General features: G+C 45.4%; 1 protein-coding gene across 4 annotated transcripts in view; it reads right to left on the bottom strand.

The window, feature by feature from the left end:
- Positions 1-25,468, bottom strand: part of Tgfb2 (transforming growth factor beta 2) — an 84,102-nt gene that overhangs the window by 29,149 nt on the left and 29,485 nt on the right. For all 4 annotated transcript variants that reach the window (XM_045130404.1, XM_045130411.1, XM_004670110.2 and 1 more), the window contains one exon: positions 253-416. In XM_045130404.1, the coding sequence (XP_044986339.1) occupies positions 253-416 (164 nt within the window). The remainder of the gene's footprint in view (positions 1-252; positions 417-25,468) is intronic.

Genomic DNA, 25,468 nt, shown 5'->3' with positions numbered 1-25,468 from the left:
TTTCTCTTTTTTTTTTTTGGTTTTTTTTTTGTTTTTCAAGGTAGAGTCTCACTGTAGCTCAGGCTGACCTGGAATTCACTATGTTGTCTCAAGGTGGCCTCGAACTCAATCCTCCTACCTCTGCCTCTCAAGTGCTGGGATTAAAGGTGTGCACCACTACACCCAGCACTAATAAAATTTTCAACAGTAGAAAATTTTTGACCCAAGGACCTCAAACTAGTAACCCACTAAAACAACCCAAGCAAAGGTTACCTGATACAGTTCGATGCGTTGTTCAGGCACTCGGGCTTTGGGATTCTGCATACGAAAGACTCTGAATTCTGCCTTCACCAGATTGGAAGCATTCTTCTCCATGGTTGAGACGTCAAAGCGGACTATTCTGAAGTAGGGTCTGTAGAAAGTGGGCGGGATGGCATCTGTAAAAAGTTAAGGCAATGATTGAAAAGGATAAAACCCATTGTGCTCTAAAGAAAGGCCGAAGCACAAGATATTCCCCCCAAACCATAGGGGAAATAGCTACAGAACGATTTCATTGCAAATGGCCAATTTAATATCATTAGCAATTTAACCAGGGGAGAAAACGAAATAAAATCAACATGTGTGCTTGGTTACAGGAGGAGCAGATTAAGAGAGATTAACAAACCACTTCTAACTCCATTGGAGGGCAAGCAGTTAACCCTGTCCTTTGAAGGCTGACAGAGTTGTGGAAAATCCTCGATGGTTATGAATTGGAACAAGTTCATGACAGTTGATGCCTGGAGAGAGCTGTCAGGCTTGCTTACACTTTAATCAGATGTGCCAAGAAAATAGCTCCTAATGGCAAGCAGTCTGCCCATGTGCTTTTTTTCCTTGAAAGTTTGGCATCAAAATACTCTACTTTTATCCAGGCACATGTATTGCATCTTGCTTTGGCTTCAATAGTTCGATTTTTTCACACATATGACCAAGTTATGGTAAAGAAATTTGAAGAAACAAAATGATGCCCACAAGCCAACTATAATAGATCCAGTCTAAAATTCCTTTTCCCAAAGAAACACTAGCTACTAAAAAGTAGGAATCAATGCAAGATTCGGACCCTTATAGAAGATATAGTTGAGGACAGTACCCAACTATTTCAACCTTATGCATTACTTAGAATTTTACACTCGTTTTCTAGTAACCTGCTATGTTGCCTTTGAGTATGAGTGTGAGGGTACCCCAGGGCCAAATCAGATCCACAGGACCTCTGCTGGAACTCCAACATTCAGTGACTGAGCATAAACACTGGGCCCCACAGACCATTTGTATCAAGTGTGTTTCTACAACCGTTGTCAAGATCTCCTTCAAATTCACTTTCTTGACTCCAAGGCTGCCATCTCACAATGCCAAGAGATAATGTGGGAAGTGAGAGGAAAGCCAGCCTAGCCTGGCATACCCTTAGGGCTCTGGAAAGTGCTATGGGAGCTACTGGGTGAACGAGGTCATCAACAGCATGAACAAGCAAGAGATCCTGCAAGCCATGCAATCCGCCTGCTGGACAACAACTACATACCTGTACAATCATGGCACACAGCCTCTCTGGGTAACCAATGGCCCTTCAATTGCATATGAGGCCCGCTCAGTGGGAAAAACTCCTAACTGGTCTGGGGAAGCAAGTCAGTAACCCATGGTCAGGAAAATCACAGCAAGCAGAGTGAATCCCCCATGTTCCCTACAAAAGGGGAGCAGATAACCTCATCAAAATGTCTCTGAAGCTCCGAGGCATACCCCCTTAATCAAAACTGCTCTCACCCTGGGTCAGAGCACCTGTTTTATTTTGCAGATGGCAGAGAAAACTGGGGAGATACAAGAGCCAAGAACACAAGAAAAGACAGCCAAATGCTCGCGGTGAGATGTGCCGCCTCTACCACATCTACTGGGGTCCAGAAGAAATTGCAAAGGAAGCAGTGACATGGGCACTGCTCCCAATGGTAGCCCGGCCCATCCACATCCAGGAAACAGCCTCAAATGGTGTGGTGAACTGAAACACATCGTGACAGAAATACAGAGGCCACAGCGAAGTCAGCACTGACAGATAACACACCTGCCAAAGATCCGAGGCTGTTGAGGAAGAAGGGGCAGGTAGATTGTAAGAGCCACAAAGCGGGTAGAAACACCCTGAGACTTAGCTCTCACTCCCACCCCCCAGAAACAGAGGCCCTAATTACCCCACGGTGAATGCCAATAACTCTAAGAGTCCAAAGAGAAATGGAGACCAGGAGAGGAGATGCATTACAACTTATATTAAAAAATTAATTAATAAAAATTATATTTAAATACTTAGCTTCCCCATTCCAAAGTGTCACAGCCAGACTGGAATCCTTGCTATCTTTGGCTCAAGACAGAGCTTCATTGCAACATAATCATTCACAGGTATACTTCTCTACATGTTTATTGTTTCTGCATTGTGCTGGTTAATTTCCTTGGCTTCTGTGAGGTTTTAAGAATCTTTAGGGCAGACACTGAAGTTGCCAGGGATTTCTTTTCCCCGTATTCAGGACAGAAATCTTTGCGAGGCTTCTCCTGTCTGTCCAGTTGGTCAAGCAGGTGGCTACTGACAATACTAACCTCTCATGGGCTGACAGGCCATCTTGCTGACCTTAAAATAGAAATAAAGACCTGCTGTGATTTCTTGGAAAGGTTATGCCCTGATGATGACACTGGGGGAAAACAAGCCTGGGGATACTGGGCACTTCCTCATCTTGGGAGCGCTGCACTTTTGCCTTGGGAGATGCTTCCTCATCACCTTCTCACGTCCTGAAGCTTCCCGAATGCAAGCTCATGGAGTAACAATGAATGCCAAGTCAAGAGCAGTGTGAAATAAGGCTTTAGAGCTGGTGAACCATAACTCTAAACAAGAAACACCCCCCCCCCAAATCCAAACCATTCAGATTTTGGAGAAAATGAAGTCTTTATGCACACACAGTTGCTAGCTCACTCACACACTATGAAATGGTAGGAGGCTTTCAGGCTGCCCTGGGTTGGTAGCAGGTTTGGAGGTTGGAGCCCCTTCCCACTCACCGCCCCCCCCACCCCCCCATCCCCGGGCTTAGCAGTTTGAAAAGGGTAATCTGCTAAAAAGAAATCTTTTTCTGTGCTGGGATATGCTCATCCCTATGACTGGAAAGGCTGGTCCCATCCTAACCAGCATGGCTGAAAGCAGGCCAGACTCCCAGGCCAAGCAAATTGGGTAGAGTTTGGGCCAGGCTTTGCACACTCGCTTGGCCAAAGCCTTCCCCAGGCCAACTGACCGCACTCATCCTCACTCACCCTCTGCCTTAGACAGCAGAAGCTTCAAACATCCTTTGAAAGTGTGTCCTGGAAGAGTGGACGAGTTAAGTGTGCTTCTTGTTATTAACCAGAGTACGCATCTCCTTTTTAATTCCCCACTCTTTCTTTGCATGGAGCCCCATAGGCTTGTTCTATCTCCACAAACATCCACCAGCCTCCATCTTGTCCCTCCATCGCGCTTGTAAATAACTGTTCTCCAGATTTATTTTTATTCTCCTTTGTGTTTATTAAGCTTTGTACATTTTTCTCCCCCTCTGGTCTTCTGCCATACACATGCTCTTCCTTTTTTTATGGCTGCCTCAGACCGTGAGGTCAATTTTGTTTCTTCTTCTTCTAAGCAAATCATCCAATGATCCTGTCCTAAGCTTTTGAGCTCTGAAGGGGCGTCTGCAAATATTTACAAGAGAAGCTTGATGGTTAAGTATGGTTGTTCTGCTCTGCTCTCTCCATCCGAGCAAACAGCCCTCTTCCTGGCTAGCTGTTAGGACTGTTTAGACAGCTTATATTTCAACTGCCTGATAACACAAATCTGAATTTTTAGTTCTAGCTTTTTAAGTAGAGTTAATGAACAAGATGGCGGGATTGCTGAAGGGCGTCCCCCAGGTCCCTGCTCTGGTCTTGTGACCACGGTGAAAGAGCCAGGTCCGCAGGGCACACACAGCAGCCTCCCCCAGCCTTGTGCTCCGACACACAAATGTGGGCTGAAAACTGCTGACTGAAGGGCTACTGCTTCCAAGGGACCGTCCCAGCTGTCCCCTGCTGTCATTTGCTTATGGGTCATAGTCCCTCTGTCAGGCTGAGGGACTTGGGAAGCTTGCCAAGTGTCTTCTCATTTAGGGGGAAAACACTGCTGGTCTGCGATTCTGCCCCAGCTCCATGAGTGCTTTTGGATGCGCTGTGCAAGAGAAGCAAAGCAGGTCTGCTTACAACCAGCCCGGATTCAACAGACTCACCGACTTCCTCGGCTCAGGGTGCAGAGCTGCAGGGCAGGGGCTTAATGGTTTCTCCAGCCCAAATCCACCCAACTTAGCTTTGAAGGAATGGAGCTTTTTCCTCTGCTTCCTCCAAGAACTAACTTCCCCCTGTGAGATGGGAGTTCTCTCTACAGTCCTCTGTGCCAGGTGGTCAGGTGCTTGTGCTTGACCGTGTCGCCAACTTACCCACACTCGCATCCTGGCCTGCTCCTTCCTCTCCATTTCTGACCCACTTTTTCAGTCCAGTCAAACTGATTTTCTTTCAACCCTTGCACCTCACACCAGCAGGCTGCGGCCGGGCCTCCTCCCATGATTTCCCACACACCTTCCTCCAGGGAAAGTCCTACACATAGCAGATTCCATGTGTCACAGATTTAGTGGCATCTCACTCCCCATAACCTGACATTGGGGAAGTGGGGAGGGAAAAAAGTAAAGAAATCTAACTAATCATTAACTTCCAAATTAAGAGTTTCAGAAGGCACAAATGCAACATTTAATCACATACTACGTCCTAAGTATAATGCTGACCTAGGTCTGTTCCAAATAATTAGCTTAATATATATTGTCTTCTTTCCACACCAGTACTTGGAACTTGGGTGTCTTTACTTAGACACCTGAGTTTAGCCTTTGCTTCTTCACAACCCAGGGCTGACATCAAGGGTATGTGACCAGAGCAGGTGCACACGGTTCTCACACTTGTGCTGAATGCTCCATATAGCCATCTTGAAATCATCAATATTTCTAAATTAATTCTAAGTAGTTCATGTTTTGTAAATTAAGTCCTATGGGACAATGGTGCAAGGGTTTGAAATGCCAGCTCCTGTACTGACCTGCCTTCCCAGGATTCTCTGTCTCCAGACCCTTGTCTTCTGGTGTCCCCAGCCCTAAGCAACATTCTTGAGCCATCTAGTCACCATGGTTACCCTCCACTTCTGGGAGAATTGGGACCAGGAACAGAGTCCAAGTCATGCCATGGTGGCAGATGACCTCACCTCAAGTTGGCAGTGCCATGATGCATTCAGTAGGCAATGCCAATAGAAATGTGCCTTAAGACCATTGTGGGGTGTGTGTGTGTGTGTGTGTGTGTGTGTGTGTGTGTGCACACGTGTGTGTGTGTGTCTATGCAGGTGGGCACTCATGTGTGTGCATGTGTGTGAGGCAGCCAGAGAACAACCTTGAGTGCTATGTCATGTCATTGCCCACCTTTTTAGAGGCAGGGTCTCTCAATAACCTGGAGCTCTCCAAACAGGCTAGACTGGCCAGCCAGCAAGTCCCAAACCATGTGTCTCCACCTTCCCAACCCTGGGATTACAGGCAAACGTAACCATGCCTAGATTTTTTTTTTTTTTGGCATGTGTTACGGGAATTCAACTCAAGTTCTCATGCTGGCGAGGCAAGTACTTTTTCTGCTAAGGTATCTTCCCCAGCCCCTTCTATCCCACTTTCAGTCAAGACACTAAACATATCTTGGATCAACAAATCAATGAAGAGAACATGCTAGCTTAGTAAAGCATTATTTTGATAGCTAATGTTAAAAGAAACCCAGTAGTTGGTGGGTTACACACTCCATGTTGAAGGATAAGAGCCCGGGTTCCTCTAAGGCTCTCGCACTGGAAATAACCTACGCACAGGGAGTGTTATATCAAACAGCCCCCAAAGAGCTTACAACAGATGTGTGTGTGAGAGAGAAAGACAGAGAGAGAAGTTGTATATTCTAGAATTTATATGGTATCAGGGATTGAACCCAGGGCCTTGTGAATGTTAGGCAAGTACTCTACTGCTAAGCTATTCAAGAATTTTCAATAGAACGTTTTCTTGCTATTTGAACAAGAGGCCCTGAATTCTCCTTCTAAAGAACAGTCCTATCCACATGTGTCCCTGCTATAGCCGCACGAAGCTAGGAGCTGTTAGTGTAGCAAAGGTTGGTCAAGGGAATCTCCATTCTGAAACCAAATCAAGCAGAGCTTAGCTGAGTGGAAGCAGGGACATTTCGTGGCTTTTCTGAGCCTGTCTCTTCCTTTATACACTGATACAAAGCCATATTGAATCATGCTGTCAGTATTATACGAGCAAACAGGGAAAGTTAGAGCCCTGGGTCTTGCATAAATTTCCACTCAGGTCCCTTGCTGAGCTGCCAAGTGGCTACTGGGCCTCCATGAATGCCCCTGGGAGGGAAGCTCTCTTGCTGCCTGACAGAGTTCATTAGGGGTGCAGAGAATGAACAGACACAGTCACATGTTCTGGGGTGGTATATACTCTAACTCCTTTCTCCTGTTTGGAGAGGGATTAGTCACCAAAGTTCTCGCGGTTCCAACCACCTTCCACATGTGATACTGAAAGCCCTGGCCATCAGAAAGAACAGCAAGACAATTTTACGTTCCCATCAGACACACGAAGGAACTCCACCCTCCATTGCAGGGTTTCTATGAAAGAGAAATGTGGTGCACACCTGCAATTCTACCACTCGGGGGATTGAAACAGGAGGATTGCTATGAGCTTGAGATCAGTCTAAGTCTAGACAGCAATTACCAGGTTAAATATCCAACAGCTAAATAGCAACACTTTGTCCCAAAACAAAATGTAACAGAAAATTGGGGAAAAGTCTTCCATGATCACCCATCTCTGCTCTGACAGGCAGTGCGAAGGTATCTTTTGCAAGAAATACCTCTAGGCTGTCTGGCTCTTGGCCCTTAGGCAGGGCAAAGCTTCAGTCGTGTACGTTCAAAGTGAAACTGAAGGCACTGGGTGTGAAGGGGTTAACAGTCCCTGGGGGCTTTGTGTGTCTGCTGCCTAAGTTGCTCACAACCCCCTGAGCTTCACAACCCACCCGCTAGAGCACACATGAGTCCCGAGGCTGGGTAGAAAGATAAGAGCCTACCTCGACAAACCAAAAAATAATAATAGCAATAATAAAGAAAGAAAGATAAGACCCGTTAGTGGAAAGCAGGAAGGGAAAGGTGTCCCTCTTCCTGGGACTGAGTTTCTATTCCTTGTTGGCTGAGAGTCAAAAAACTTCAACAAAAGTAATACAATCAAAATGGCCTAGTGCATGTTTTCCCGGAAAACTTCTCAAGCAAGGGTACTAGAAACAGGAAACAATGCTGACCCAGGGCCAGCATGCTCTTGGCCTTGAGTTTCACTCTATTAGCCCTCTCCTTTCAATCCCAAATCTATACAAGTAACCTCCAAGAGCCACCTTGTAATTTCATTTACAAACTTTGAAATCCTTTAAGAGAAAATAAATGGTATACTACCAGCTCATATTGGAGTTTACTTCATCCTTAAACTTGCTATAAATTACAACCCTTGAGCCATGTAAATTAAAATGCCATGGAATGTTTGTGTATGTGTTGAACCTGGAGAAGGGAAGACTTAAGGACATCAGAGCCCTCGGGAGTATTGTGGGCTTGCATATGGCAAGGTCTTTCCCTATATATCCAGGTAACCATATTTAATTAGGCTCAATGCATACACAATTTTCCAACAATAAAGAAGAGTTTCAAATGTGAACAGAGAAAGTCACTATCTTCCAAGGAGATGGGACCTAATGCCACTGGAAGAATTCACATACTTAAAGAGCACAGTCTGTTTTATATAAGCCTGCAACTCCCGGAGCCAGCAGCAGTTGAGGCAGGCAGCTCTGCAGCTTATTTCAGCTCTGTCGTCACACTGCTTTCACTGTGATGGACTCCAAAACATTGCTTTTCTCCTCTAGATCCCCTTATTGGATGATGTTCACTCATGACCTATGTTGGAATTGCTAGAGGACCTGACCAATGTCCTAGACCCACAGGATGACTAGAAAAGATTTCTTTTCACAGTCAAATTTGAAAGCTTCTTCCCAAAACTATGCTGGTCTGACCACACTGAATTTGGCTGGGCTCCCCTTCCGTTACTCAATGTCAAGCTAAGGATGAGCAAGTTAGGGATGAATAAAATATGATAAAACATGTCCACTCCAGCATCCCTCTGTGAAAAGACCAGGCTGCTCTCACTGAAGACATTCAATCCTTCTTGAAGACACACTTTCGGTTTTATATGACTTATATTCCTTGATCCTGAAAAGAAGGTGCCTCAAATTCTATTTTAAAATTTATTTATTTATTTATTTATTTATTTATTTATTTATTTATTTATTATGAGAAAGAAAGAGGCAGAGAGAGAGGGTGGGGGGGAGAATGGGCACGCCAGGGCCTCCAGCCACTGCAAACTAACTCCAGATGCATGTGCCCCCTCGTACATCTGGCTTAAGTGGGTCCTGGAGAGTCGGACCAGGATCCTTTGGCTTTGTGGGTAAATGCCTTAACCACTAAGCCATCTCTTCAGGCCTCAAACTCCATTTTAAAGATAAAGACCTAAGGAAAGTGAAGTGACTTGTAGGTATGTTCACTGGCTTTTTCTTTTCACTATAATCTCCTGCCTCCTGTGTAAAGGAGTGCCTAGAGTGCACAAATGCTACTCGAGCAGCTATGGCAACCCTTGCATTGGTACACGGTTACACACTGGACACAAGGAGGGATGGGAAGATGGCTCAGGAGCAAGCATGAGGACCTGAGTTTAGATCACAAAGCATCTGTGTAATAGCCAGGAGCAATGACACGGGCCTTTAATCCCACCACAGGGGATGCAGATACAGGAAGATCTCTGGGGCTGGCTGGCTGACTTGTCTAGCCAAGTCAGTGAGCTCCAGGTTTAGGGAAAGAACCTGTGTGGAAAAAATAAGAGAGAGAGAGCAGTTGAGGAAGATGCCCCTGACCTCCACATGTACACACACACAAGCTGCTTCTTTCCATGAGGGAGATGAGTTCAACTTTATAACACATATGTAAAATTTTGATTCAAGGCTCAGTATTTTCGCTGACACTTCCTGGCCAAATGTCCTTGATTTGAAGAGCTGGGAGCTTAGACATACGAATGTTCCCAGTAAGAATACTTTGCTAATATTAGTATTGCCCAGGAACTTTCAGACCACCAGTCAGTACCTAGTCACTCGTATCTAGTTCTCCTCTGCCCGAATCTTCAAATGAGCAGAACAAATCCGCATACCCCTCACCATAACTGACTCCAGCACCCTGCAGCTCAGCGCCGATCGGTTCGGCCTTGTGACATGCTTAATGAATGTGGTCGCTCTTCGAGCCTGACAACCCAGCTTGAAGGGAAGTAGTTTGGGGTTCATTAGACATCCATCAGAGTGCAGCAAGACAAGGAAACCCACCAAACAGTTGGAGGGCAAGAAACCAGCTACTATCCGTGAGTGTGTAGACATAGCCAGCAAGAAGCCAGGACAATTGTGTTTTGGGGTTTTCTGAAATTTGTCTTGGCACACTGGAGATGGATTTTGTTTCACTACCACATCCCAAACACCGCTGACATTCAAGTCACAGCGATTTAACATGAAATGACTGAGAAGTAAACAGTACATCGGCCGTGGTTTCTGATTTTTCTCCCCGGCCATCCCACCTATTAAATGTAACACAGCACCCAAGCATCTGCAGTTTACAGTGGAGTCTCCAAGACGGGGACGGTGTCAGCCTCGACGTGCTGCTGGCAGCAGGGAGCCTAACTGTGTCAGCCTCAGCTGTGTGACTTGGCCTTCATCAGACTGCTATTTGAGACCTTGCCTACTGTCACCAGGAGTGTTCAGGCCAGGCCCCTTCTTACATGGTGCAGAAAATTAAAAAAGTAAAATAACATTGGTGCTGGCCTATGGTGTTTGGTTTTCCTGAACTGTGACAGACACGAGGCTGGTCCTTTCTATTCCAAAGTTTCCATCACCCTCGTAAAAGCCCACTTTCATAGAGACACCTATTTCACTCACTGTTCCTCCACATTCTTCAGCCAGCTCGGGCTGAGTGGACGGCTTTTGCAGCATGTACTAGGCATCATGGTAAAAGCTTTTGGTGCTGAAAGGCCAGCCGACTGCAGCTGCGGAGAGACCGCTTGCTCGTTTAGAGCAGTCAATAGCCTGGCTAGAGCCACTGTTGTGGGCAGGTGGACAGTGAGCACAGTTTTTTTTCTTTTTCCTTCTGACCTCACAGTGGCAGGTTGTCCTCATTGTGGGGACAGGCTATTTATTGTTTCTGTGTCTTGTAAGATACCTTATCACTATAAATCCCAAGCTGGCTTTGAACTTGCAATCCTCTCTCCTCAGCCTTCCAAGAGCTGGTGTCACAGGAGTGTGCCATCATACCTGCAATGGGGACTGGCTAGTGAAGTGGTTACTGTCACATAATCTTTCGGCAAACTGCCTAAGTCCTCCTGCCTTCCTCCTTCCATTGCTTTCTTCTTCCCTTCCCTCCTGCCCTTCTTTGTTCCATTTCTTTCTCTCCTCTTTTTCTTCTCTTTAAATGTCCCTTGGTTCTCTGAAATGCATGAGACATATCAGACACATTTTTGGTACACCAGTGGTACCCAAAGAGGCCATAACTCCACAATGCTGATGTGTCCAAACAATTATTACAGAAATCAACAATGGCTCCAAAGAAGCTTCATAAGAGAACTTGCAGGTGTTGACTGCTTTAGTGGATTTAACTGGGACAATTTAACATATCATCCCAATCCCTTATTAAGGGCCATATTTCACTGTTCTTCCTTTTTACAGATTAAGAAACTGGGGTGTACAACCATTCCAAGATCATGCCAAGCACTGCCAAAGCGTGGATTGGCATATACAGCCTTAACATTCTTGCTCAGCCTTAGACTATCATACTCTTTCTTATAAATAATCCAAACAAACAACTCTGGCATCTCCTCTCCAAGAAACCAAGGCACTTCCCCTGCAGCTCTGCAATAGCTGGCATGGCCTGTGTCATGCTTCATGGGTGCAGTGGCTCTTTGTTACCCTGAAAATCTTTCCCTAATCTTTATAAAATCATAGCAGTGATGCAGTGTGAGTCTTGTACTGTGAGCATTTCTTTGTGTTTTCTGTTAGCTCCACACTGATGATGTAAGTTTTCTTGGGGAGAAGGGGATGAGGCAGTCACCTAATCACTTTGAGCACTATGCCGATGCATAGCTGTGCCCTAAAACCTAAATTAACAACCAGCAGGGAACACCATGCTAGGGCTGAAAACTGTTTACCAAATTAACCAAGTGTAATGAGCCCTTATAGTCACATTCTAAGTCCATGGCTTGGTCTGGACGATCCAGCTTCACAGGAGTAAAGCAAATACAGTCACCTTCATTCTCAGCAGCTTTCAGTATGGCAGTTATGAGCAATGGCAAAAGGTGCCTAGTACCTAGTAGGTTAGAGGTGTCTAAGCCCTCCTCCTGTGACTTTCTACGTAACAAGATGAAGCCAGACTGTCTCAGCAGTCCATCAGTGACAGAGAACTTGGGACTCAGGGCCATGAACTCACTCTTGTCTCAGACTCCTCAGGCTGCAACTCAGAGTTCTTTCCTTCCTGTCTTGGGCTGAGCACAGTAGCTCCACAATGGGCCCAGACCTGCCACCCAAGACTGCGCATTTGAAATGCATAATCAATTACAGATCTTGGGTATTTTCCATAGAAATTATTTTGCAGATATCATGTATATATATATTTTTTTTTTCCCCTGAAGCTTGGTGCGTGTGTGCACACATGCAAGAGTCACAATTACCACTAGCCGGTGTTCATTCCATTCACTAAACTTGATTCCTCATTGTAAATACGCTGAGAGCAATCTGAAGGCTGACACAGCAGACCTGTGCGCGGGCCTGCGGGATGATTTTTCAGGGGAAAGCATGTAAAGTCACCAGGATCTATTGCCTATTTCACCCAATAACCGAAATTCACAGATAAGGGGGGAAAGCGTCTAAGACTTGTTCACGTGAACACAAACTGAATTCGCACCACAGCCCCTTCCTCTCCATGTGCCCCTGGCGCTGTGCGCTCTGCTGCTCAACTCGAGGTAAGTGGTCACGTCTACAAGGCAGGGGCCCCACAAGCTGTGCTGGCACACACTGATGCCATGATGGGGTTTCCGCTTTGCCCAGTGGCACATCTTCAAAGTGGATCAGCAGGCCAGCTGTGTCTGATGGAAGATGCCCATACAAAAGTTCTTGACTTCACCTCACCTCAGAATGCCCAGCACTATTACCATTTCAAGATATGCTTCCTTCAGAGTGTGAATGGGTGCTGTGAAGTATTCTTTATGCTAAATGGCAGCCTTCCTTCTGGGCTATATAGATGAAAGGAAGTTAGGAACTGCTTTGGAAGAAACGCTGAGTTCCCAGATACCCACACTAGCTTTTCAGTGGACCAACATTTAACACCTCACAAAGAATACTAGAGGTCCACATAATGGTGCTTTCATAGGTTTGGTGGAGGTATGTATAGGCAGTGCACTTCTCCCTCACCCTGTCTGCTGTGGTGATTAAGCTGGGGACAGTTAAGACACAGGAACATACAGGCATTAAAGGACGCCAGAGGAGCTGCAGCATGAGTGAGCTCTGGAATGGAGCCAGGGGCTTATGCTTGTTTTTAGTAACCATGTTCACAGGCTAGAGAGATGCCTTAGTGATTAAGGCACTTGCCTTCAGTATCTAAAGACCTAGGTTTGATTCCCCAGCACCCATGTGTAAGCAAGATACACATGGTGGTACATGTGTCTGAGTTCCTTTGCAGTGACACTGTATGCTCATCTCTCTCTCTCTCTCATTAATTAATGATTTTTTAAAAATCATGTTCATCTGGGCACTATGCATGTTTCTGTTCTTCAAGGTGGGACCACCATTTGTGAGAAGAGGACAACCATCTTTAAGGATCTCCAGTGCATAACTAGATCATGGGAAGGCTGCTCCAGTGCTTAAGTGTGTGCTGTCTTCATTTAGTTGAGCTGAGAGCAAGCCCTACCACTGAGCTTCAGTCACATTAATTTTGTGTATAGAAGCTATGAATGTCCATATTTAAATCTTATCCTACAGACCTCAGGAGAGGAAACTCAGGGAAGGTAGTGCCCAGAACACCAAAGAGTTAAACCAACTAGTCCCAAGTTATCTGAGACTAGCAAAATTGGAAGGCACTATAATTTTCAGAATGGAAAGAGAAATCTTAAGAAATAATGAATGTTTTCTTATGAGCTAAGCTTAATATCTATTATACAACTCTCTGTTTTTTTTTAGGAGCCTTGAAGGAGGCTTTGTGACAGAGGTCACAACTCAGTTGGTTTCGGAAGCTTTTTCTGCCCTCTTTCCTCAAGGCAGTTATGTAGACAGAACAGAATAAATGACTTGATTTAGTTTCAAGTCAATGGTTTTCTATGCGCCTTAATAACATTTACTGTGTGTCGCCTTTAGAGTCCTTGAATAAGAAAGGCCATTGTTTCCTCAATGTGTGAGGGTGACAGCAAACAGAATTCCCAGAACACCATAGTAGAGTGTACATCCACGTATAACCAGAATGAAATTGGCTGCAAACAAAAGGACAGACATGGAAAATTTACCTAAGTTCAGTCTAGGGATCCTCTATATGGTCACATATGCCCTGAAGCCAGTCGAATGGATTTTCTTATGTCAGGGTGTGGGAGTATGTCAATGAAGACATTTGTTTCTTGTCATGTTGTGTTGGCTTCATTAGATTATTTGTAAAAGATTAAGCAACATGTCTAAAATATCTCTTTGTGAGGAAAAAGCAGATCCATAATCATTGTCTACATTGATTAACCTAACATTAGTACATAAAAGTGCATGGAAGGCTACAGTCAAGAATCTGTTGTCCTCACACTATTTGAATTCATGTATATTGTACAATAGTGCACCATGTGCTATTTCCCTGGGAGCATTTACCCACCATAGGAGTCTGAACCAGGGAAAGTGCATTTCTCAGTTCTCTTTAGCGCCCTTAACACCTGGAAATTCTCTTAAACGTGGAGAAAGCCTGGCTGTAGGGCTTGCTTAGAGGTCACTGGGCCAAAAGGAAGTTCATGCACATCTACTCGACTACACCTGTGAACTCCCTTTATGAATGTTTTCTTATGAGCTAAGCTTAAGATCTATTATGGAACTCTCTATTTCTTTAGGAGCCTTGAAGGAGGCTTTGTGACAGGGGTCACAACTCAGTGGGGTTCAGAAGCTTTTTCTGCTCTATGTCCTCAGAGGCAGTTATGTAGACAGAACAGCATAAGTCACTTGATTCCGTACAAACAAGGATGCTCAGGGAGCCAGTACTGGAAGCTCAGACCAGCCAAATGGAGTAGCTTCCCCACTCTGTGTCATGTCTGTCCCTCTAGGACCAGGCGCATACCACCCAGTAGGTGTTCAACAAGTACCACGCAAAAAAATGAAATCTAACTTTTGTTCAAGTAGTTAAGTTATAGAATAATTATGAATGCTATTTATAACCACACAGGTCTTTAACTGGCTGTGTCCCATAAAGCATGCCTACGTACATGATTCTGTGTGCGTCTGATAACTCAGCAAGCTAGGAAACATTAATCCCTCTTACTTCTGAAGAAATCACAATTCAAAAGCCAAATGCCTTGATTGAAATGCTTCCCTGTACTTCTTTTTGTTGTTATTGTTGTTATTATTAATATTTTTATGTCTTTATTGCAAGTGGAGAGAGATAGAAGGGAGAAAGAGAGAGAGAGAATGGGCATACCAGTGCCTCCAGCCATTCTCAATCAACTGCAGATGCAAATGCCACCTAGTGCATCTGGCTTTATATGGGTACTGGGGAATCAAACTTGGGTTATTAGGCTGTGTAGGCAAGATATCTACTGAGCCATCTTTCCAGCCCTCCCTGAACTTCTTAGTGCTATCTAATACCAGTCACTTGATACCAAGTTAAAGACTAGCTTCCCCTGTGGACAAGACAGTTGGAGTAACACAGTCCCCTGTGGCATGCACTCTGAATCCAGTAGGCTGCAATGGTTATATTCCAATGTGAAGAGACACAGCAACATTCAAATAAGCTGCCTTCAGCTGTCCCCAAGAGCACTTTTACTCATAATTCTTGTCATGAATAAACTATGTTTCATGGCAAGTGGAGAAGTATCTTCCTCTGAGTGCACAGCAGCCTGAGGATGACAGTGCTTACAAGGGACCAGGATGGAAGAAGTGATCTGTGTTTAGGCAAGAACCTCAGGAATCAGCTAGGCAGAAGCAATATGCCATGAAGGTCACCTACCAAGTCTGGTGATTTCTAAATAACATGGAGATAACAATCAGAGCCATGGGGTAAAGAAGGATGGGTGGAAGGAAAGAAAGAGGAGAACGAAAGAGTCCCCCATGTTTCATCAGGAAATGAAGATGTCTTTAGGACAAGCTCTGTTCTACATGGTGGGCAAGTGAAGCCTGAACCATAAGCGGCTGTAGAAATGAGCATGACTGTGGAGATTATACGATCACCAGGCTCACGAGCAAAGTTGCTTTTGGATGCTCAAAGCAATCTACAAATTGCCCTGACATTTACTGCTTTCAACATTTCACTCTGGGTAGAGGACAGCTGGGACTGCCTTTCTGTCCAGTGGTCAGCAGCCCTGGGCAGGGAGTTGATATGGACCAAGTACTAAGTTGGTCTCCTTAAAGATGCCATTTGGTCTCCTTGATTTCTTTGTGTGTGTATATATATATATATATATATATATATATATATGGCTGTACAAGACTTATATTGTAGGAAGGAAGCCAGGGGTTCTATGAGCCAAACATATCTATTGTAGTTACACACTACATCTAACTCCACACCCATGTCTCTGGGGTGCTTGGGCTCTCTGACATTGATGTGTGGTCCAGCTCTCTGTGGCTGTATTGGTTTCCATGGTGCCTTCAGGATATGGTCACAGAGGGGAAAGGGAGAGACAGAGATGTGGACTTCATGGCATGTTGAGTGTCAGGATTTTAAACTCTCTCAGAGAAGGATTCTGGAACCTGGAAGCATTTCGTGAATCCCACACATCAAGACCACCAAGGTCGAGCATCCTATCTTCCCAGCCTTCGGTCAGTCACCTCTCCTCGTGGGTCTAGCAAGAGTAAAAAGCAGAAAGGTGGAGTAGAACAAATCTTTCACAGTGACCACTGAGCCGTGACAGGATGTGAAGTATGTAATATTTGAGGAGGTTTTCAGGAGTATTAAGAGGATAAAGTCGGGGATGGGGGATGGCTCAGCAGTTAAGAGCACTTGTTGCACATGTATGAAGACCTGGTTTGATCCCAAGCACCCTCACAAGAAGTCATGCATGGCCATGCTTGCCTGTAACCCCAGGGTTGAGTGTGGGCTGCGGCAGGAGGATCACCAGGGCTCCCTTGGTCCATCAATCTAACTGAAAAATGGGGAGCCCAAGTTCAGTGAAAGCGCTTGTCTCCAGGTCATAACACAGAAGAACAGTAGAGCAGGACACGTGGCATCTTCCTCTGCCCTCCACACATGTGCACACATGTGCATATACCACTGAACACGGAGGATGGGCTGGTCAGACTCCTCTACCAGTACCACTGTGAGCAGCAAGACTCCATTGCACACATACACAGCTCAGTTCTTCCTTGTCTAAAATAACAGTGAGCTCAGCCAGGGTTAGAAACCACCATCCTGCTATAAATCGGTGTGTCTTTCCATTAATAGAAATGTAGCACTAAATAATCCCATTTCCATCCCTAAGTGTATTTTCTTCTATTTACTGATCAGCAATTCCACACCCCCAAACAGGCAGCTTCATGATATAACTATATTTGTATCCTGTGACCCCAAACTACCTTCCCAGATGTATGAGTTCGCTGCCACCCTCCACACTGGGCTCTGCCTCTTGCCCTAGGACACATATCACTTACAACCTCCAGACGTGCCAGGCGCTGCTAATAGGCACCACACCTTGTAGACCTTCACCTAGAAATGCCATCCCTTGGGAAACTCCGCTTGTCTGTGAAGGTCTAGCCCAGAATATACTAAGTAATAAATGTGAGCTCATATTACTGACACAGTGCCAGGAGCAAAAAGCTTGGAGTCTGATGTCAGAAGTCATTCCTAAAAAGGAAGACAGAAAAGGTCACTGATCTCAAGATAGCCACAGTATTAGAAACCCCGTGGATAGGAGCCATCCTCTGCTCTGCCTTAGGATTAAAAAAAAAAAAAAAACAGGATGGCCCTTAGGTCCACCTCTGCTCCCTAGCTAGTAACTGTTCATAGTGGGGAGCCATGAGCAGTGCTGAGTGTAATTCTGAGGAAACTAACTATCCTTGAAGTCATGAAAATCTCTAGCCCATTGGATTGCCTGAGAAGACAGGTAGGTGCCCAAGGAAACTTTCAATGAAATTACCATCAACATTTCCCATGTTGGAAACAACTGACAAAGTGTTTGCTTGGACACAATCTCATTTTTAAACTCCATGATATCCGGATTTCTTGTATACATACTATCTCAGGGGGTAATATGCTGAGAAAATCTCATTCCTACCTTCCATGGAATGTGGAGAATGGAGGTTTCCAACAGGCAAACTAAAGCTAGAAACTGTGAAGCAAGTTGTCTGACCCCAAGTCCATGCTCATCCGCCCTTCTTCCTGATAAAGATTTGTTCTGTAGTACTTCAGAAAATAGAAACTCTAAAGACAAGTTAATCTCAGGACAGTGACAAACATTATAACGGAATCTAGCACAGAACAAGCCAGAGACACCCCTAGGGACAGCCAGTCTGACATGATAAGATTCAAGGATAAAACTAGATGACATGTGACACCACACTGCAGCATGCTAGCATGTAGTACGTAGCAAGGCAAAGCTAATTCTCACAGTCTGAATGGTCAGTTTTCATGACAGAAACAAGATAGAGAAGGAGCCAGACACCACGCAGAGTCCCAAATCAGGACCCAGGAAAAGCTAACATTGGTTTGGAGGAGACGGCATGAGGCCGTCATCTGCCAAGGCCATTGTCATTTTCCCCTTCTGAACCCAGGCTGCCTGCGGCAGCTCACTGATGAGACTTTGGTTTTCGTTTTGACATGTGGTCATGTTAAACTCTCAAGTGAAATTCTTCCAAGTGTCACAGCCAAGGGGATGAAGGGTTTCTACCAAAGAACTGTGACAGCTTAGGAATCCCCACTTGCTTCCAACGTCATGTTACTTTGGGGAAGACCCATAACCTCATTGTGCCTGTGAACTTACGGTCACTTAACAGGGCTCTGGCCAGACACTTAACAGACCACGCATATGGAAATAAGTAGTGTTTCTGAATGTAAAATGCTAAGGATAAGGTATTATTACTGTAGTAATAAGTATGTATACTCCACACATCTCCAGAGGTCATTCAAAGACAGTAAGCATGTGATTTCATGTTTTATTTGGCTCCCTACACAACTTTTGAGATAGGTTTCCCACTTTGCATATAAAGCCATGAAGTTTCTGAGGTAATAACCAGAGCATACTAGCAAGTGGGAGGGACAGAAATCAAATCCTCTGTGGGTGCCTTTCCCTCTCACCACATGCACCTCAGACTGGGAAGGCCTCTCAGGACAGAAGGTGACATCAGATGGTGCACAGCGCTTGCGGGCAGCCCCATGAGCAGCTGTAGCCCATGGTGATACCCTGGCCTCATGGATTCTCCCAACAACTTCATGCTCATCTTCCATTCTCAACAGATTTGACTTTTTCTTTTTGCCTTGATTTAATCAGACCCAAGGCATGTGAGCAGATTGTCCAACAACTTAAGGAGAGCTAGGTGAATAAAATGAACATTTAATCTGCTATCCGGGAAGGCAGCCAGTCTTGGCAGGTGAGCTCGTGACCTCAGTGACGCCTCACAAGGACTCCACCTGGGCCATTTTCTTTTCAATGCCAATTTGCAAGTGAGGAGACTCAGATCTTAGAAGGAGACATTTCTAATAGCTTGTACTAAGAGAGCCAAGCTGAGAACCAAGGCAGGACCCCAAGTTAACAACAGTCACGGGCCCAAAAGAGGTCTCCATCCTCTCAGCTCTGAGATTCCCTTTTTCTTATTCTCTTTCATTCCTTGGTATCATTCTGGCTCCAAAGTCCTCACTCATTGTCCAATGCCACCCTGCCACACAGCTAGTAAAGGGTGGAACAGAGGAAGTGATTCATCATGAACATTTAGCACTTCACTCAAAATTCAGATAGACCTTTATTTCTCAAATCCTTGTTTGTAATACATAATAGATTACAGACCACTAAAATAATGCCACCCTCCCGTTCCACCTAACTCCCTGTCCCACCCCGCACTGGGGATGGATTCCCTGGACTTGTTCCTATTGGCAAGCTTGTCACTGGCCTACAATGCCAAGCCCTTCCTTTTTCTTCTTTTCAATGAATTAAGATGTTCTAGAAAAGCAGAGGGAAATATGAATTACTTGGTATCATTTAAATAAAATATTTGCCTACAGCGTTCTTACAGACTATCCCAACCTCAGACCCTTCATAAATGGCAAACTGTGTGGTGTAGAAAGGAAGGAGATGGTGAGAAAAGTGTCTTGGTGTCATTTCTTGATGATTCTGGGAGTCTAGAATGTGGCACCTTTGTCAGTACATTATGATCCTCAACTTTTACCACAGGGAAATCCACAGGCAGGGCTTCTAACTGAAAATGCCCCTCACAGAAAGCTCTTCAGAGGGGCTGGAGGGATAGCTCAGCAGTTAAGGCACTGGCCCAAAAAGCCAAAGGATCCCAGTTTGACTCTCCAGGACCCACGCAAGCCAGGTGCGCAAGGGGCACATGCATCTGGAGTTCATTTACAGTGGCTGGAGGCTCTGGCGCACCCATTCTCTCTCTATCTATCTGGCTTTGTCTCTCTCTCTCTCTCAAATAAATAAATAGATTAATTAATTGGTTAATTAATTAATTTAAAAAAGAAAACTATTCAGAGAACTACAGCTGGTTTGTGGCAACTCCTTAATCCCTGACTCCTGGGACTTATTGCCAGAACCTACGAGTCTTCTGACATGTATCTGTGTTCAAAAAAAAACCACCCCAAACAATATAGTTGAAGGGATGAAAGCTTTATGCAAGGCATGCCATTTGTTGGTAGTGACTCTTATTTGGCTATGAAACCCAAAGAGGCCCATTTTATAGACATATGAACGCACATACATGTGTACACACACAAACCTGCTCATACATACATACTGTTCATACGCCTGCCTTCCCCTCAAAATCGGGAATTTTAGGGGCTTCAGAAAGGAGTCAGCAGCCCCTGTTGCTGCCTTTTAAAATGTCCCTGTGTGTTTGTCAATGGTAATTAACATTGGCATAGGAGACACATGTAAACAGACATATAATTTCCTTCTGTGCCTTCCTAGTCCTGGGACTTTCCCATCACAGCCAAGGACAGAATCCCAACTTCAAGGTTCCATTTTGTCTCATCCTCCCATTTAGAAATTACCTTTATTTCTGCATCATTGTCACTTTACTGGTATTTGATTTAAATACCCAATAATTTTCATGAAGAGTCCAAGAACAAATCAACAGTAGGATTGTTATCAGATACTAATCTCCTCAACCCCATGAACATCTATTCTCAAAACCTGAGATGAATCTCTAAAAGAGAGGCAGGACTCATACTCCATATGCTTCCCGTGCCTGCAGAAGATGCCTTTTGATCCAAGCATTCCACGTTATGGAAGAATCATCCTTTGGGTTCACCTCCTGTGTCCCAGTGCCCAACAAGACATAGTGGTACTGTGAAGCCAGCTGAGAAAAATCTGAGTTTCCCCAGAGACAAGTCCTGGCTTCCTAGCTCCACACTGAATTGAAACCTGTTGTTCAGGGAGTTGCTTTATCAGTGTCGGCCCGGGAGCACCCTCATGAATGCCACCTACTGCATCCCAGAGGGTGTTGGAACACATCGTCTGTGGTGGCACGACTGCCCTTCCAGGGACCACACACACAGAGCTTCACCTCACACCTAGGCTTCTATAGTTTTCCACCTCCAGCTTAAAATATGGCTTTTTGAGTAAGACTGGGCCAAAGCCGAAGGACCAGTAGCTGACTAGAGACTCCTGCAAGGGCCTTGGGCACAGCTGCCCTTCTGTTTATATTTCCACCCTCCTTGGAAGAGAGCCCCGGGCGCTGCGGGGGATGGAGGAGCCGGGGGGGGGGGGGGGGGGGGGGGCGTGTCGACTCTAAAGCTGTGTTTTCGCGCGAGCACTTCAAAGTGATATTTTCTCCCAAAATGAATGAAGTGTGGTAACGGCAGCCTGACTGGCACGGGTCTTGTCAACCTTGACTCATGAGAGGAAATGAAGAGAATAAAGCATGGGGCATGGTGTTTCCAGGCACCTGTTAATCCCCTCTGTCCTAACCCGCAACACCCCCTGTACACACACACACACACACACACACACACACACACACTGCCATCAACACAATCCTATTTTTCAGCTCTTTACTGGCACATGGAGTTGCATAGAGACATGCACAACTCTGCTGCAAGCTGGCTCTGTCATGAACCAGTGTGGCCCTAGGAAAATGTCTTCATCTTTTACGCCTCAGTTTCTAAGACTGTAAGATGGTAATAACATCTAATTTCAATTCCAGGGCGGGATGCGAAGGTCAGAGACAGAAAACCAGTGGGAGATCCGGCGGGTGCCCCGGCGTGTTCGATCTCTGCCCGACGCCCTGCGATCCTGGCACTCTGTCACTCCTCCTGACAACAGAGTAGCGCTGCGCAGAACTGACTTAACCCTCTCGGGGGCACTGTATGAATGAGCATACCAGTGTTTCCCTCATAGCACCGTGAAGATAAAACAAGACGATGAAAGCAAAAACACTGAGTGCTATGACTGGCACATGACAAGCACCCTGCCGTGTCAGCATCTGCCGTGGGTTTCCAGGTTCCAAGGGGGCAGCAGAGGGGCCATTTCTGGCAAACTTTCGTTCGCCCTTCCAGCTACCTCCTCATTCAAGGACCCCTCCTGTCACGATCCCCAGTCCCACAGCTTGACCCACCCTGACTCTATTCAGTTCTGCACCTCATCTCTAGATGAAGAAAAGTCTGGTAAAGATCACTCGTGCAGGGTAACCGGTCTGGAAGGCTTGGCTTCTCAGGCAGAGCACAGTTGCTTCCTGGCACCCAGACACATATACTCTGCAGCCCTGAGCCAAACTACATTTGGCTGCTTTGTGTAATTCAAATAAAGATATTAAAAACCTCCCCAAACACCATATACATTTATACTGTCTGCTAATCAAATAGGTTATCTTTAAAGAAGCAGCATGTGAGGAGATCCAGGCGAAGGCGTTCCTTCTTCGGTTGCAGACCTGGGGAACTCAGTACAGTGTGCTCTCTGTGCAGGTTTCTAGCTGGTATGATAATTCAGTAATAGCAATGGGTTTTAATTTTATTTTTATTTATTTGAGAGAGAAAGAAGGAGAGAGAGAGAGAGGAGAATGGGCGCACCAGGGCCTCTAGCCACTGCAAACAAACTCCAGTTACATGCACCACCTTGTGCATCTGGCTTATGTGGGTCTTGGGGACTTGAACCTGAGTCCTTTGGCTTTGCAGACTAGCACCTTAACTGCTAAGCCATCCCTCCAGCCCTTTTAATTTGTTTAATTTTATTTTATATTGATAGGAATGTTTTATATGAAACTGAACCAATTTTAAAAGGGGAAAGCTTTTCCTCAAATGTTCAGGCCTAGCCCATTATCTTGACAGGGCTTTGAACCATTGCACCATGCTCCTGCTTTGAGGCATCTGGTTGGTAACGGTCTTGAGTTTCCAACTGATGAAAGTGTGTGACAGGGACAGTCTAGGCTTTGGTGGGTGGTTGTCTCACTCTGCCACTAAGCAGTGTGGGCACATGGTTTTACCTCTCTCCAAGGTTAACTTTACTTTCTTCATATGTGAAGTGGAAAAAAATAACAATTCACTTATCATAAATGCACAGATGACTACTTTGAGTGCAAGAAGTACTACATCAGTGCAATTGCTTTTTATTTATTTTTAGTTATTTATTTATTTGAGAGAGCAAGAGAGAGAGAGAGAGAAAATGGACATGCCAGGGCCTCCAGCCTCTGCAAACAAACTCCAGATGCATGTGCCCCCCTTGTGCATCTGGCTTATGTGGGTCCTGGGGAATTGAACTGAGGTCCTTTGGCTTTGCAGGCAAATGCCTTAACCGCTAAGCCATCCCCCCAGCCCCCGGTATAATTGTTGTTGTAGTAAACTACCATGTGTAGACATACTTGGCAAAGGGTAACTAGTTCCTTAAGTAATTAAGTTAGACACCAGCACACTTTTCTAGACTCATCTATCTTCATTAACAAAAGGATGTAAAAGATGCAAAATTAGATTAGCATGTCCAGTGAAACTTCAGTTCTGGTCTTTCCTGGTTCACGTTTCAGGAGTGACTAGACTTCTCTGAGACATGCACATGGAGAAAGAAAGTAACTTTCAATGACACTCCTCTACCTTCCATATACTTAACCCCAGAAATTTTAAATAACCTCTTTCAAGTGACACTGGAGAAAGAATTTAGACTGGAAATAAGCATTATGTAGTAAAGAAAGAAGCAACGTTTTATCATTTGAAGGAACAACCCACACTGCTTTGGTCTGCTTTTACCATGCAAGGTAACCCTGCAGCCAGCTGTCCTATGTGGGTGGCCGGAGGTCACACATCAAGGACACTGGGGTGGCCACCGGACTCTTCTGACAGATGCTCCTCTGGACTTGGCTGGCTGAGAAGGTGCGGGGCTGGAAGGGGTAGCTACACACTCAGAAAAGACACTGATGGAGCTACCTTTATGGCCCTTCAGCACCTCTTCTCCTCTCCCCTCCTGCGATATCCTACCCTGACGCCTCTCCTATCCTTCCCTGGGACTCACAATTCCTTAACAGGGCACACACTAGAGCCCACGTAACAAATGAAAATAAACAAAGGGGTGACCAGGGAGACGCCTTATCTCGGTGTGCATTTGGGAAAGAATGTTGAAAAAGGCCCACAGTATCAGTTGGGAAGAAACTACTGTGTGTGTGTGTGTGTGTGTGTGTGTGTGTGTGTGTTATGCATGCATGTGTGTGGTGAGTTTGTATTTATGTGTTCAAATGTGTGTAAGTATACGCGTGTGTCCAGATGCATATGCATGGTCCCTCACTGGTTCAACAAGTAGACTAAAATGAGCGGTCAGCGAGATCCTCCTGTCTCCGCCTGCACAGCCCTGGGATTACATGACACTCCTCTTACCTTCTTACCTTGGGATTGCAGGTATATTCTGTCACAGCTAACATTTACATGACTACTGGGGTCTAATTCAGGTCTTCAGCTTGCAAGGCAAGTGTTTACCCACTAAGCTCTCTCTCAAAGCCTGGAGAGAAAACACTCTTAAACCAAGTGATACTTTGAGCAGCTTTTGAAGCAGCAGGCAGGCTGTCCCCGTGAGCCTAGTGGCTGGAACGCCATCCACCTGCAAACCAAGCAGGACTAAGCTTCCAAGGGGTCCCTGGCAGGGGAAGCTGCTCTCTAGAGGTCCAGGGCTATGAAAAGAGCAGGACTAATTTACTTGGGGAAGCCTAAGTGGCTCCCAGTGTGAAGTAGATGAGAGAGAGGAGCAGGGCAGCGAATGAATCAGTGCTGACGTCGGGGGAGGGCTGGTGGAGAGGGATGTCCTTGTGGTTAACCACACTTTACTGGGGATTTTTTATTGATTGTCTTTGTACTGAAAGAGACATGACTCAGACACTGTATCCAAAGCCACACAGAGGACTGGGTTGTCACTGGAATGCTGGTGGATGCGGATGCCACGAACTGTATGAGGTAAAGAGCTGCCATCCTAGCCTGTCGCTGACTTCTCTCCTCGCACAGCTAATGAACTGGCTGGTTTTCCACTCTTTCCTCTCGGAGGCCGTTTCTGTTCACTGCTCAGGCAGACACAGGGCTGTCCGGGTGGTTTCTCTTACACATCAGGTTCGTTGGCCAACCACACCTTCTGACAGTTCTGTCTTTTGTCCGTGTATTTGCCTTGTGTAGTGCAGTTTGTTTGTAAGTTTGTCCCCACAAATGGCCTGTAATGTACTTGAAGGTGGAGATAACAGAATCATGACACAAACAGTAGCAAAAGCAATACTAGAAGTTATTGGCAAGCCTATGATCTACAAGGTTGCCACCTGCATTATCTCATTTAGGCAGGGAAAAGAAACAGGCTTACCGGGGAGAGCCCCACCGCCATATCACACCTCCACATTACCCATATAACCTCCCGCTGGAAAGGCTGAGTTCCTTTTCCAAGTGGAACCTACCCCTCCTCACCTCATTTTTATG

The sequence above is a fragment of the Jaculus jaculus genome, chromosome 1 (genome assembly GCF_020740685.1).
Source record: "Jaculus jaculus isolate mJacJac1 chromosome 1, mJacJac1.mat.Y.cur, whole genome shotgun sequence".
Taxonomy (NCBI): domain Eukaryota; kingdom Metazoa; phylum Chordata; class Mammalia; order Rodentia; family Dipodidae; genus Jaculus; species Jaculus jaculus.
This window is presented reverse-complemented; position numbering and strand designations above follow the sequence as displayed.